This window comes from Ahaetulla prasina, chromosome 4 (assembly GCF_028640845.1).
Source record: "Ahaetulla prasina isolate Xishuangbanna chromosome 4, ASM2864084v1, whole genome shotgun sequence".
NCBI lineage: Eukaryota > Metazoa > Chordata > Lepidosauria > Squamata > Colubridae > Ahaetulla > Ahaetulla prasina.
Genome location: NC_080542.1, coordinates 3,842,086 through 3,857,061, shown reverse-complemented (window position 1 = coordinate 3,857,061; position 14,976 = coordinate 3,842,086). Strand labels below are relative to the sequence as shown.

General features: G+C 45.7%; 2 protein-coding genes across 3 annotated transcripts in view; one reads left to right on the top strand and one right to left on the bottom strand.

Moving 5' to 3' along the window:
• Positions 1–1,986: 1,986 nt before the first annotated feature.
• Positions 1,987–10,823, bottom strand: PDZD11 (PDZ domain containing 11). The gene is made up of 7 exons (XM_058183832.1): positions 10,627–10,823; positions 8,066–8,204; positions 7,207–7,290; positions 5,888–5,944; positions 4,972–5,070; positions 3,415–3,475; positions 1,987–2,177 (listed from the first exon to the last, which is right to left on the bottom strand). The coding sequence occupies exons 2-7, from the start codon at positions 8,162–8,164 to the stop codon at positions 2,143–2,145; spliced, it is 435 nt and encodes a 144-aa protein (XP_058039815.1). The 5' UTR covers positions 8,165–8,204; positions 10,627–10,823; the 3' UTR covers positions 1,987–2,142.
• Positions 10,824–11,576: 753 nt separating this feature from the next.
• KIF4A (kinesin family member 4A) overlaps positions 11,577–14,976 on the top strand; it is a 65,946-nt gene continuing 62,546 nt past the window's right edge. Inside the window, exons 1-4 of one of the 2 annotated variants that reach the window (XM_058183826.1) lie at positions 11,577–11,826; positions 13,130–13,319; positions 14,132–14,271; positions 14,742–14,856. In XM_058183826.1, coding sequence (XP_058039809.1) covers positions 14,149–14,271; positions 14,742–14,856 — 238 coding nt within the window. In that variant the 5' untranslated portion in view covers positions 11,577–11,826; positions 13,130–13,319; positions 14,132–14,148. The remainder of the gene's footprint in view (positions 11,827–13,129; positions 13,320–14,131; positions 14,272–14,741; positions 14,857–14,976) is intronic. The other variant, XM_058183828.1, reaches the window with a different exon arrangement.

Below are 14,976 nucleotides of genomic sequence, written 5' to 3'. Positions count from 1 at the left end.
ACAAATGTTTATCCAATTGCTTCTTAAAAACCTCCAGTGATGAAGTACCCACAACTTCTGGTGGCGAGCAGTTCCACTGGTTGTCTTCACTGTTAGGAAATTTCTCCTTAGATCTAAGTTGCTTGTCTCCTTGAGTAGTTTCCACCCATTGTTTCTTGTCCTGCCTTCAGGTGCTTTGGAGAAGAGGTTGACCCCCTCTTTTCTGCGGCAGCCCCTCAAATACTGAAAGACTGCTACCATGTCACCCCTAATTCTTTTCTCTAGACTGGCCATACCCAATTCCTGCAACCGTTCTGCCTATGTTTTAGTCTCCAGGCCTTTGATCCTCTTTGTTGCTCTTCTTTGCACTTTTTCCAAAGTCTCGAGGTTTTTTGTTTTTTTTTTGGATAGTGTGATGACCAAAACTGGATGCAAGATTCCAGGTGTGGAATAAAATAAAAATAAAAGTGAATTTCTTTCCCCCTTGACTTTTGCTTTGCCAAGCATCTGAATTTTGCATCACATGACCATGGGGAATGCCACAACAGTTGTTAAGTGTGAACATTGGTCATAAGTCCCTTTTTTTCAGTGCCGTTGTTAACTTTGAATGGTCACTAAGCCAATTGTTGTACATTGAGGACTTAGCTGTTTATCGAATGCTTGGAATGGCTACTTTCGGCCGGGACAAAATGCAGCGCCCCATTCCATTCCATATTTTCTATTCTATTCTATTCTATTCTATTCTATTCTATTCTATTCTATTCTGAATTCTCTTCTATTGTAATTTTATATCTATTCTATTCTATTCTATTCCATATTTTCTATTCTATTCTATTCTATTCTATTCTATTCCATTCCATTCTTTTCCATTCCATATTTTCTATTCTATTCTATTCTATTCTATTCTATTCTATTCTATTCTATTCTATTCTATTCTATTCTGTTCTATTCCAATCCAATCCAATCCAATCCAATCCAATCCAATCCAATCCAATCCATCTGTTCCCTTCCCTTCCCTTCTACTCTACTCTAGTTAAATGCTCTTCAATCTGAATGGTTATTAAAAAAAATAATCAGAGAGAAATTTCTGTGCACAAGGAGGAAAATTGTGTATCGTCGTCAGCCTCCTGATTGTGAGGCGAGAGCTCCACCTCTGGGCCACCGCACCACTCATAAATCAGTCAGTGTGATAGGAATATTTTTTTTTTATTAAAGATGGAAACTTATCCAAACCAGGGCCCCGTCCCGATTACAAAAACCAAACCCGAGGAAAAGAAGGCAACGTGGCAACGCAGCTTTGAAGCGGTAGGGAGCTTAGAGGAGGATAAAAAAAAAAAAGATATATGTCCCTTCGAAGACTGAATTGCAAGTTCCAAGTCCAGAAAAACCGGTGATTATTTGCTCAGTGGGTTTGCAAGGAACTTTCTGGCTCTCCTCCTTGGGATGGATCAAAGGCCAAACTCAGGAAGGGAAACAAGCTGTAAATCCTCTGGGGAGGGAGGGATCTACACACCACCCTCCCATTAAAATGCCTTAATGACAAAAGGACACAAGCACCGTGTAATTATCTTCTCCTAAAAACAAACTATCAACTCTCCTGAGTTGGAAGAGCGAGTAGAACAGGGGAGGCGGAGGAGGTTTCTTGCTTTGAAGGGGAAAAAAAACAACCTGGAATCAGCCCTTTTCAAAGCAACAGATGTTCCAAACGAATTTGCAACCAGACAGGTGATCTGCACACACCTCTGGAGGCAGGTGGTTGCTCCTCTTCCAAATTATGGAGGAGAAACAAAGAAAGAAAAGAAAAGCTGTTTCACAGGGAGACACAGCATCCTTGGATATCCATCTTTCCTTCTGGATCAGGGAGGAGTTGAAATTGAGCGCCCCAATCTTTTGGTCCGCAAGGAAGAAGGCAAAAGGAAACTGGAGCACTTTTGGTCTTGGTTAGAACTTCCACAATGCATCTGATCAGAAAGGGATTTTTGTTCTGGTCCCTGCCCTACAAAAAACAAAAACCCACACTATTTGGGGCCTGTCAGAGGGATTTTTAAAAAATATGTATCGAATAAAAGAGCGTGCTTCGCAACGAAGCACGGAATTACAAAAAGAAATTAAAAATCGGAATCCGGCTAGAGGTCGGCAAGGTGGTCGTCGGGAAGGGACGCTCTAGTGAACCGTTCTCTCCTTCTGCCTGTGGTAATCTGGAAAGGGAAGAAGAGGCAGAAATGAATAGAATAGAATAGAATAGAATAGAATAGAATAGAATAGAATAGAATAGAATTTTTTATTGGCCAAGTGTGATTGGACACACAAGGAATTTGTCTTGGTGCATATGCTCTCAGTGTACATAAAAGAAAAGATACCTTCATCAAGGTACAACATTTACAACACAATTGATGGTCAATATATCAATATAAATCATAAGGATTGCCAGCAACAAGTTATAGTCATACAGTCATAAGTGGAAAGAGATTGGTGATGGGAACGATGAGACGATTAATAGTAGTGCAGATTCAGTAAATAGTCTGACAGTGTTGAGGGAATTATTTGTTTAGCAGAGTGATGGCCTTCGGGAAAAAACTGTTCTTGTGTCTCGTTGTTCTGGTGTGCAGTGCTCTATAGCGTCGTTTTGAGGGTAGGAGTTGAAACAGTTTATGTCCAGGATGCGAGGGGTCTAGTCAGAATGGAAAACCCAACTTCTGGCGGAACTCCACAAGATGTGGATGATGACAAACAAAAACAAACAACCCCCCCCTTTTTTGGTTATTGCTATCAGCAACCGGCATTCCGTAGAGGTTCTGTTCTGTTCTGTTCCCCCCCCTCCCCCAATTCCTAGCCTGGCACAGAATCTGACAATTTTCCTACAGCAAAGATGCTAGTCCCGTCAACCTTCTCAGAGATATGAATGTCTGATGGATTCCTGTTTTCCTCACTGGGCCTCACGGAGCCTCGGTTTCCCTTCTTGTGAAAGGGAGAACATTCCCAATTAGAAATAGCGACAGCCCTTAGATTTATATACCGCTTTCCAGCCCTCTCTAAGCGGCTTACAGAGTCAGCCTGCTGCCCCCACAATAATCTGGGTCCTCATTTTTTACCGACCTCGGAAGGACGGAAGGCGGAGTCAACCCTGAGCCCGGTGGGATTCGAACTGCCAAATTGCAGGCAGCAGAAGGAGCCTGCAGGACTGCACTCTAACCACTATGCCACCGTAGCACATCACCAATGATGTGAGTCTGTGAATTACACAAGACGTTTTATGTACGTATGTGATTTCTAAAGCTGCCTTATTTGTGGGCGACTCACGATTCGAAAAGATATATTGCAGTTAAAATCTTTTTAAAAAAACAACAACGTTTTAAAACAATAAAAACAAGTGAAAACCATTGAAAGAAATCGTTTAAAAAGGTTTCCCCATAGAAGAGTACCAACAATACTTACTGTAAGGAAAGAAACGGACTCTCATAATGATTTCCCGAGCAGTTTTCAAGATCTCTACAGCCTGGGAAAGAGGGAGAAAGAGAGAGAGAGAGAGAGAGAGAGAGAGAGAGAAATGCTGACTCTTAACAGCAGCGAATATATTGGTCTAGTGCAGGAGTCGGCAAGCTGCGGCTCTTTCACCCCTCTGCTGCGGCTCCGTCATTCAAAATGTATCACAGCTGACAATGTGCAACACCCGCCAGCACGCAACTTATTGAGTTTTTCACCCCCAGTAGGCCAACCGTGGATAAATCCAAGAAAAGAAAAGTTTCAGAAGAAAACAGGAACATTTAATTCAACTTCATATGCTAGTTTTGTGGCCGCTCAAGAAATAGTCAGGCACAGGAAGGGTTTTTGTGGCTCCCGGTGTTTTCTTTTTTGTGGGAAACGGGTCCAGATGGCTCTTTTGAGTGTTTAAAGTTGCAGATCCCTGGGCTAGTGGTTGAGGCACCAGGCTAGGAACTGGGAGGCTAAGTTCAAGTCCGGCCTTAGCCACGAAAGCTGGCTGGGTGACCATGGGCTGGTCCCTCACTCTCGGCCTTAATCGCCTCACAGAGTGGTGGTGTTGTGGGGAAAACTTCTTAGATGCGGCACCTTGACTCATTTATAAAAATAATAAAAGTGGGACATAAATTAAATAAATAAGGCTGCTGTGTTGCATTATGTTCTGTTTCCTTGATGGCTCTCAGTGGCCCTTAAAGGGTGCAAAACAATCTCCCACCCAGCCATTGAGTGACTTGTGTTATGGCCTATTGGCCACTGGCTCCTCCAGCAGCCAAAGAAGAGGAGGAGGAGGAGGCGTGGGAGCTCTGAGGGGGAAGAGGGAATGGAGCTAGCGGAGAGAGAGAGAGACAGAGGCAGAGCCTGGGCTGTCTATCAGCCCTCAGGTGGAGAGTCAACAGCTCCCAGATCTGGAGGTGGCTGATGAGGAAGAGAAAGAGGAAGAACAGCTGGGTCCAGTGCCTGACGCATGGATGCGCAGAAGGCAGAGGAGAGGAGAACAGTGGAAATCTATGGGCCGGTCCTCGGGATGGAAGAGCCACCGCTGCTAGTGAAGCCCCATCCTAGCTCTGGGGATAAAAGGCAGGGGGCGGAGATGAATAGATGTGGCAGACAACTATTCATCTCCCTGCCGGACAGACTTGTTAGCCTGCGAGAGACTTTGCTGGGGCTGCTGGCATTCCTACTAAAGGAATCTTTTGAGTTCACTTCAGAGGGTTTGTCATGTTTGGGGAGCTGGGTCAGAACAGACTGCATTTCAGCAAGATCAAACTTCTCTATCTGGTAAATAGGTAGGTAGGTAGTTGGTTGGGATGGATGGATGAATAGATTAGATACGATAGATAAAATAGACAAAATAAATAGAATAGATATCCAGCCTTTATTCTTTTTATAAATAACGCAACACAACGAACTCCCTAATCTCTAAGGTTTGGGAACTCTGGGCTGATGGCCCGAAGGACCATCTCCTCATTCCAACAGCCAAGCTCCTCCCACCAAGGTGAAGGCATCTCTCACCTTGCTGTGCTCAATATCTTGGAAGTCCACATCGTTCACCGCCAGGACCTGATCGCCCTCCTGTAACCCGGCTCGATGGGCGTCAGAATCCGGGATCACCTAACGCAGGAGAAATGAGAGATCACAACGTAGAGAATGGTCAAAATGGCCTTTTCCTCCACTTGGGAATTTGATCTAGATTAACAAATGGATAATAGATTTTATAGTTCAGAATCTGGGGGGGGGGGGGGTGCAAGGCCAGGGAGGGGGGAGCCCAGCGCATTGTATTGTTCCCTTTGCCCAGGATTGTCTGTAGATATATGTTTGTAATATTTTAGGATTTTACATATTTCACGTTTTGTTTTTTTTCTAATCTCCTGGGTTGTTATCAAAATTCAATGTGAATATGCCCATATGATAAATAAATAATGCCCAGGAAGACGGAATAATAGGGGAAAAAATATTTGGATTAAGGCAAAATATTGGAAAAGGGGGATTGAAAAGGCCAAAATGACCTCCTGCCTCTCATTTTAAAACCTAAAATACCTGGGAATCCGCTAAAGAAGTTACATATATCCCAATATATGCCATTTTAGTTTCTGATGAATTACATCCTACGGCGCAACTTAAATTTTTTGTTTTGAAGGAAGCTGCCCAAAACTAAGTGGCCTTTTCTTCTGTGTAAATGCACATGGTGGAAAATAAATCTGACAGGTGCTATCCTAGAATGGATTTCCTCAGTCTACTTCTGCGGTGCAGGTTTTCAAACAGAAATGAAGTTATGACTAAACAGGCCCCAGGTGGCTGGCTAGAGAAGATAAAGGAACAGGCCGCGAATTCTGCAACCAATGTAGGATCAAAAATCCCAGTCCAGGTGCTTCTTGAGGAGGAAGGAACCTTGGCCCAGGAGTCAGAGTGAAATGAAAGAAAAATGTACCTTTGAGATGAAAATACCCAACTGAGAAGCTTTTCCTCCTCGGATGTTAAAGCCCAGCTAGGAAGGAAAAAATAACGGAGAGAGTTGGCATAAAATGGAATTGCTTCTTTTCGAATTTGCTACTCAACACGGCCCCATTTTGAGCCTGAAATAGTTATAGGTTCTCCTGCTTGAGCAGGCGGCTGGACTAGAAGACCTCCAAGATCCCTTCCAGCTCATTCATTCCTATTCTAACCCCGCTTACAACCAGCAGCTTTTGTAGTCGGGGCTGGGGGGAGAGCATGAAAAATCTCAGGGGGGATTTTTCAGAAGTAACCCCACTTTATCAAGGTTGTGTCTGTTACGATCAATTCTGCCCTCCTCGGAGATTCAACAGCATTACTTAACTTATGACCAGTCTCACGGTCATATGTCCACATTTATTTATTTTTTTAAACTGGAAACCACGTGGTTTCCAGCAAAAATGCTCATTGTGGACAAATCACTTCACGACTGTGGCATTCACTTTTCGGCTGTCATTTTTGCTTGAAACTGTCACTCACAAAGTTCATAAAAATCAGTCAGGAGGGGGGGGTCACATGACGTTCTACTTAACGACCAGCACGACTTAGGACTATAATTCCGGGCTCAATTACGGTCATTAAGTCGAGGATAACCTGCAGCAGACAGAGTACAGTGCAGAGGTGGGTTTCAGCAGGTTCTGACCAGTTCTGGAGAACCGGTAGCAGAAATTTTGAGTAGTTCGGAGAACCGGTAGTAAAAATTCTGACTGGCCATCTATTCACTGCCTCCCAAGTCCCAGCTGATCAGGAGGAAATGGGGATTTTACAGTATCCTTCCCCTGGAGTGGGGTGGGAATGGAAATTTTACAGTATCCTTCCCCTGCCATGCCCACCAAGCCACACCTAGAGAACCGGTAGTAAAAAAATTTGAAACCCACCACTGGTAGTGGTTTTAAGCCTGACCTAGCCTAATTCACACAGCCAAATCCATTTGCTGCCTCTTTCTCACTAACTTTTTAAGCATCTGCTTCCAGACTCCAAATCCAGCAAAATCATAAGCTTTTAAAGGCTGACTGACCAACATATCCAGCAGCTGTGCAGAAGAAATGCCATCCCTCCCGAGGAAAACAACGTTTTTGTAGAGGAATTCAGTGAGCAGAACTTCCCACGAACAGCCAAGGTTGCACCCACTGTGCTACTGTTCCCGTCACTTATGGCTGGGGGATGGTGGGAGTTGTGGGAGAATGCCAGCTTGGGAAGGCCGTCGTAGAAGTCCTCTCTTTGCCCCACCCTCTCTGAGAATGAGTCAAGTCTCACCTGAGCTCCCGAAGGCTTTTTCAGGACAATGGTACGAGGCAGGAACTGGGTTAACTCGTTGTTGTAATCCGAATGGTAAATCCTCTAGGGAAAAATCAAAGGGTACACTTAGAAAGAGCACAATGGGTTCCATTCTGGGAAATATAAAATCATCCTGGCATGTACCCCCTTCCTGGTTCTACCAGGAAAAAAGCATCAGAATTATTGGGTTTGTGTTCAGTCACCTCCCGGCCTCAGCCATGCGAGCTGGCTAAACGAGCCGGTAGTTGAGTTCACAGCTGCTATCAGTCCTGGCAGGGAATCTGCAGCTACCTGCCAAAGTCTCCCTTTTATCTTGGGGTTGCCAGGCAGCCAGGAAGTCAGCAGTCCAGGCCGAATATTCAGCTCACTTCTCCGAGTCAAAGAGTTCAGCTCAATTTTTGCTCATCACGGAGCAGAAGAGCAGCCAGGACTGCTTTTATACTCTGTGGGGTGTGGCTCCGTGACTCAGCACTTCCTAGGCTTGCCCTATCCCTGCTTCTGTTGTTTCCGCCTCTCCTGCCTACAAAACCTAGGGTTCATCCAGGCCTGATTGCCATCAGCTGGGTCTGAAAGCGTGGCCTGGGGGGGGGAAGAGTCAGGGGACGGAGGCCTCGTTATCTCTTCCACCTGGCCTGCCTCTGGCTCCTGGAGCTGAGCCAGGGAAGCCGGTGCTCCTGAGGTAAGTCCTGACGGCTCTTCCCCCTCACTTTCCAAGTCATTTTCTGGCAGGGGGCCAGAAACAACAGTTTGCTGCCAAAAATGTATTTTTTTTACATCAAATCCAAACAAGGCAACCCAAAGGGCACTAGATACAAGAAGGGCATCTACAGCGACCCACCTCATGAGGGGGGATCCATGTCGGAGGATTCTCATACGGAGGGAGGAAGACCACTGGGTAATCATCGTAGGGGATCCGGCTACTGCCTCCCATATCCATGTTGGCAAAGTCCAGAAACAGGAAAGCTCACCAACGGTTCCTAGAACGAGAGATCAGAGAGACTTTGACTCATAATGAATTAAGGCTTTTTTATTGAAATATACATACATATATACACACACACAGTTCTACAGAGGAATTATTGAGTCTCTCATCTGCACTTCTATAACTGTCTGGTTTGGTTCTGCAACCCAACAAGACAGACACAGACTTCAGAGGATCATTAGAACTGCAGAAAAACCAATTTCTACCAACCTGCCTTCCATTGAGGACCTGTATACTGCACGAGTCAAGAAGAGGGCTGTGAAAATATTTACAGACCCCTCACATCCTGGACATAAACTGTTTCAACTCCTACCCTCAAAACGACGCTATAGAGCATTGCACACCAGAACAACTAGACACAAGAACAGTTTCTTCCCGAACGCCATCACTCTGCTAAACAAATAATTCCCTCAACACTGTCAAACTATTCACTAAGTCTGCACTATATTAATCTTCTCATCGTTCCCATCACCTTCCACTTATAACTGTAACTTTGTTTGTATCCTTACGATTTATGCTGATATTATTTCCTGATGCTTATTTGTAGCCTATGACTACCATTAAGTGTTGTATCATTAAGTGTTAAATTTGTACCCTATGACTATCATTAAGTGTTGTACCTTGATGAAGGTATCTTTTCTTTTATGTACACTGAGAGCATATGCACCAAGACAAATTCCTTGTGTGTCCAATCACACTTGGCCAATAAAGAATTCTATTCTATTCACATGTATACATAATTTATATATTTGTTTCCATAGGTTTTCACGGGTATAGGTATGTAGATCTTGGCATATTCGGGTCTTTTCCCGTGTAAGGTTGAGAATATCTTGCCAATGTTTCGATGAGGTCTCACTTATCATCTTCAGGCTGGTGTTAAGCATGGAGCCGAAAACACCAGCCTGAAGATGATGAGTGAGACCTCATCGAAACGTCGCCAAGATACTCTCAACCTTACACGGAAAAAGACCCGAATATGCCAAGACCTACATAATTTATATATACATACATACACGTGCATATATATATGTGTGTGTGTTTTCTGAGGTTTTCACGGGTGTTTGTATGTAGGTCTTTGGTTGTTCGGGTTTTCTCCCGTGTAAAATTGGAAGTGTCTTGGCGACGTTTCGACGAAGTCTCATTCGTCATCTTCAGGCTTCAGCTTCATGCTTCTGGGAGCAGTGTGTGATCGCAGCTGTTTCTTCCTTTTAACTGCTAGTGGGGGTTTGAATGTCACCACTGCACATCCACCCAGAAAGCAGACCCAAACCCACACTGATCATGAAGCACGACCAAGGACCAGAAGCCAGACCGCAGCTGCAACATTAGCCATTTCAAACCCCTCCAATCCATACATGCAGCAGACTGACACCCACTATGAAGATGTAGCACGACCACAAAGCCAAACAACAGCTATGCAGCTCACCAGCTCAAATCCCTCTGCAACACAGACTAAACTGAGCACAACCAAGCCCCCACCCAAACAGGACACACCCCCATCCAATCAGAGCACAAAAAAAACCCCATCCAATCAGAGCAGAGCCAAACTCCCACCCAATCAGTTCAAACCCCCACTAGCAGTTAAAAGGAAGAAACAGCTGCGATCACACAATGCTCCCAGAAGCATGAAGCTGAAGCCTGAAGATGACGAATGAGACTTCGTCGAAACGTCGCCAAGACACTTCCAATTTTACACGGGAGAAAACCCGAACAACCAAAGACCTACATATATACATAGGTTTCGCGGGTGTTTGTATGTGGTCACATTGCTCCCAGAAGCACGAAGCTGAAGCCTGAAGATGACAAATGAGACTTCGTCCAAACGTCGCCAAGACACTTCCAATTTTGCGCGGGAGAAAACCCGAATAACCAAAGACCTACATATATATATATATATATATATATATATATATATATATATATATATATATATATATATATATACACACACACACATATATATATACATATATACACACATACATACATACATACACATGTATATAGACACACATATACATGTACACATACCAATAGACTATTATATATACATACATACATATATATTAACACACACACACACACATATATACATATTATGTATGTATGTGTGTGTATTTGTATGTGTGTATGTGGGTATTATATTAAGTATATTATATACATATTAATCAATTTACAGTACAGTAAACATAGCAATTTTTATTGATATACACATATTTATACCCTTCACACATAAAAGAGAAGGGGAAGGGAGGCCTCCCTGTCCCTAAGCCCTTGCAGTCGTAAAACGAGGACCAGGGAGGAACTAAAGAAAAGGACGAGTTCCAAAGGTCCGGCCGCCCCTCCCTCCCTCCTTCCCTTCATTTCCCCTCCTGCAGCTTCAGCCTCTTCCATCCCCGCCTCTTCCGAGGACCGACCTGGCTCAGCCTCAAGTCTCCGGCAGTTCCGCAGGCCGACCCCCGTCCCTCTCCTTCCGCGGCTTTTTTGGGCCTGCCTTCCAGGGAAGGGACCGCCGGGAACCGCCCTCGCCCTCCTGCGGCCTCCCCTCAGCCTCAGCCTCAGCGCCGAGAATAAACCGCCTTCCCTGCCGGCCTCAGCGGCTGGTCTGAGGGGAATCCGGGAGAGAGGGCCCGCCTCCCTTTTTTTTTTTCTTTCCTCCAATCCAAGCAGGCCCTTCCTCACCAGCAGAGCCAATCAGAAGGAGGGAGAGCCAATTCCCCCTCCTGCTATTGGGCCTCCCGTTGTTGCCTGACGGTAGAGACGGCGCTCGGATTGGCTGGAAAGCGCGAGGGAAGGAAAGCTCTCCGCCGCTGAGGGGGTTGCCATGGCAACTCCGCCCAGCGGCGGGGGACGTCAAAACGGGCGGCTTTGACAAACCCGCCTTTTTAATAATTTAAAAAAAAAAAAAGGACCCGCTTCATCCAGCCCACGTGACATACGGGCGGGGCTAAAAGGGCGGCTTTGACACTCGACTTCCTACGCCATAGAGTACTGAGGGATAGAGTAACGCCACTGCAAAGGTCAGGAAAATGGCGGCCGCCTTTTTATTTCCCTCAGGGAGCCGAAAAAGACACCACACCCTGTGCGCTGCCTACCCCCCCACCGAGAAACCGTCCGTCCAAATTTAAATAAAACAAATAAAAAAGTAAAAATTTACACTCCTTGTGTGGTTTCCCCGCCTCCGTAGCCTAAGACTGCAAACTTGGCTCTTTTAAGACTTGTGGACTTCAACTCCCAGAGTTCCTCAGCCAGAGCCAAGTTTTGCAGACCTCCGGCCTAGGAAACCCGTTCCGACACACGAGTTTGCGCGCATGCGCCTCGGGGGGAGGGCGGCGACGTAACTCCGCCCCCCCCCAAAGGCTTGGCGCCACGTTTAAACGTCGTGGCCGGACGCGAAGGAGGACCGCCGCCAAACGGTCGGCCGGTGAGGCGAGCGGGGCTGCCGACCGGGACGTTTCTTTTTTTCCCCCCTCGCCGGAGCCGCGCCTGGAAGGCTTCGGGAAAACCAGGCCGGAGGGAAGAAGAACAGCCTTTTCCCGCCTTTTTTTTTTTTTTTTTGCTGCATCTGTGTCGGGTTTTCCCCCCCCCCCAACCTCCCAAAACAACAACCCTGCGAGGTAGGCCTTGGGCTGCCGTTCCGGGGTCTCTTCCGGGGCTTTTTGAAGGCCCCGCAGTTGTGGCCCCTTCGGAGCAAGGAACCGCCCGGAAGGAAGGAAGGAAGGCAGCCCGTGGCTGGAGCGGAGATCCTGGATATTCCTGGATATTCCATCCCACCCACCCACCGTGGCTTTTAACGGGGCTATTTCCACATTTCCCCCCCTCAACTTTTAATGCTGTCGGAAGCGAGGCTCCTTTTGGGAAGAGCTCACCCTTTCCTTCCCCCCCCCTCCCCCCAAACCTTTTCTCCCAAAATTGAAAGGCTCCCTAGGTGGCTCAGTGGCTAAGACGCTGAGCTTGTCGATCAGAAAGGTCGGCGGGCTTCGAATCCCTAGTATATAGGGTCTCCTGGGTGAGCAGGGGGTTGGACTAGATGACCTCCAAGGCCCCTTCCAAACTCTCTTACTGTTAATTCTGCAGGGGAGGGGGAGAGGGTGTGAGTGGATCTTCCGCACACTCACGGCCTCCCGGAATCTCAAATCTTAAGAGAAGTTTAGCTTCTTGGAGAAGTAACAGTATAACAAGACTTGGAAGGGACCTTGGAGGTCATCTAGTCCTGACCCTCCTGCTGACGCTGTACTAGGGATTTGAATCGAGAAGAAGAGGATAGGAGGAAGACATGTCGCCCGTCTTTCAAGGATTTGAAGAGAGAAGTTACTTGGAGCTCTTCCAGAAATCGGGAAACGATTAGCTGAAATGACAGAGGAAGCAGATTTTGGTTGGAGAACAGTAAAAAAAAAAAAAAAATCCTAAGAAGGCACCAAAAGGCTTGGTGGGGCCTGGACTTACCTTCATGGGAAGTCTTTAAGCAGATGTTAGACCAGGGGTCCCTGATCCCCGGGTTGCGGCCCACTACCCGGCCGTAAGGAGTTCAGAACCAGGCTGCCTGAAGCTTTTTTTTTTTTTTGGAGCTGCTGGTTGCTCACGCGAAACCATCTCTTTTCCCCTCCCGTCCACAAAGCTGGAAAGTTTGGGGAACTATTTTCAGGGATGTGTGTGTGTGTGTATGGAATAAAAGCGATGTTCCTTTGGGGAACAAGTCACACACACACACACACACACACACACCCCGGTTTGTCTCCCGCAATTGAAAGGCTTGGGAGATTTGGGTCCTGGCTTTTGACAGCCAAAGAGATTCGTGGTTGGTGAGAAATTGCCAGGAAGAATAGAACTGGTGGCTTTTTTTTTAACAGCAAGCAACTGCAGCGTATGTTATTTTGCTTCTTGCAACTTGAATTTTCACTTCGCTGGTTTGATTTACAGGGGAGTTTTCCAATAAGGTGCCTGTGGAAGTTCTGTCTGCAATCTGCATGCAGTTTTAGCCTTGCAGTTGATGGAGCTTGGCTGATTTCAAGAAACTGAATAGAATCGCATTTGATTAGCATTTGGATGGAACCCCGTAAAGAAACCCAAAAGGGGTTAGGTTAAACCAGGAAGTTTTAGAAGGCAAAAAGTAAGTAGCCTTGGTACTTTTGCCAAGAAATCCATATGACTGTGTCTGTCAAGTCACAAAGAGTTGAGCTCAGCTCAAAGGTTCATTTTTTAGATTAATACATTCCTAGCATTAACAGCGTGTTCATAAAAATTCTCAGTTTTGAGTCATGGCAACTGGACTTCTTGTTGGTGCAAGCTCTTTTATACAGCTCAGACTGAGGAAGCAAAATGTTTCGAATCCAGTTCGAAAGTCCAGTTGCCCTGACTTCTATGTAATGTTAGCAATATTCCTATGAGGAATTCAGTTAATTAGCCTGCCAACAGATAAATCAATGTAGGTTGCTGGTTTTGATGGAAGTCTCACCTGAGGGATGTCTGTCTGGTGTCTGATCCATGTAGATCTTGCTTGGAATGTGGGAAGATCCATCACCATGATCTTCAGTGGGGGACATGGCCCTTAATTGCAGGAATAGCTGATTTAGTCACTTGAAAGGGCCATTAAATTCAATGAGAACACTGGGCTGTAGTCTCAAGAGTTTTAAAGTTTCTGTTGTACTTTCCAAATATTGACCGGAACAGCTTAATGAAATGCTCAGAAGAGTTTTTTAACCATATTGCGTTTCTGTATGTACTACATCTAGAATTTACATTTTAAAAAAATAAGTCCTGATACCGGAAAAAAAATACGTTTTTGCACAGGGTTTCTCCTTAACTAAACAGTTTGATCATCACCAACCTATACATGGATGCCGATGTTTGCAAATTGCTGCTTGCTGGGGTGGGGAAAAAGCGACAATTGTGTTTTTTAATAACATTTACAATTTCTTTCAGGAAGGTACGAATATAAAATGCCTAAAGAGGACGACCGTGTAATCCCGGTGAAGGTAGCATTGAGATGCCGCCCGCTCGTCCCCAAAGAAATCGCGGAGGGTTGTCAGATGTGTTTGTCTTTTGTCCCTGGAGAGCCACAGGTGAGGTGAAAAGTCGCAACCGGGAGGTGCTTCCAAAATTTTATAGCTCTTCTGGGAATGCCTTGCTGTAGGAAGTCCTCGACTTTACAGACATTTGTTTAGTGACCCTTCAAAGTTTACAATGGCGGTGAAGAAAATGGCTTGTGACGTTTTTTCACACTTCCAACGGTGGCAGCATCCCCGTGGTCATTTGGACACTTGGCGACCGACCTTTATGAAGGTCGCAGGGTCCCAAGGTCATTTGGCAGCCAACTGACAAGCAAAGTCAGTGGGGGGGGAGCCGGATTTGCTTAACTGTGGCCAGAAAAGCTCGTAAAACGAGGCAAAGCTCACCGACCACCTGTCTTGCTTCTTGCAAAACAGAAATGTTGGGCTCCATTGTGGCCGTAGGACAAGGACTAAGGGGGTAAGGTGAGATGACAGGGATGATACGGGTTACCTGTTCTTCTCTTTCTGCTCCTTTTCTGCAGGTGATTCTAGGCAAGGACAAGCCCTTTACATACGACTATGTCTTTGATCCATCAACTGAGCAGGAGGAAGTTTTCAGCACCTCCATTGCCCCTCTTGTAAGGGGGATTTTCTCTGGTAAGAGGCTGAGCATTCAGGTGACTTTTTTTTTTTATTTGCATTTATATCCCGCCCTTCTCCGAAAACTCAGGGCGGCTTATACTGTGTCAAGCAATAGTCTTCATCCATTTGTATATT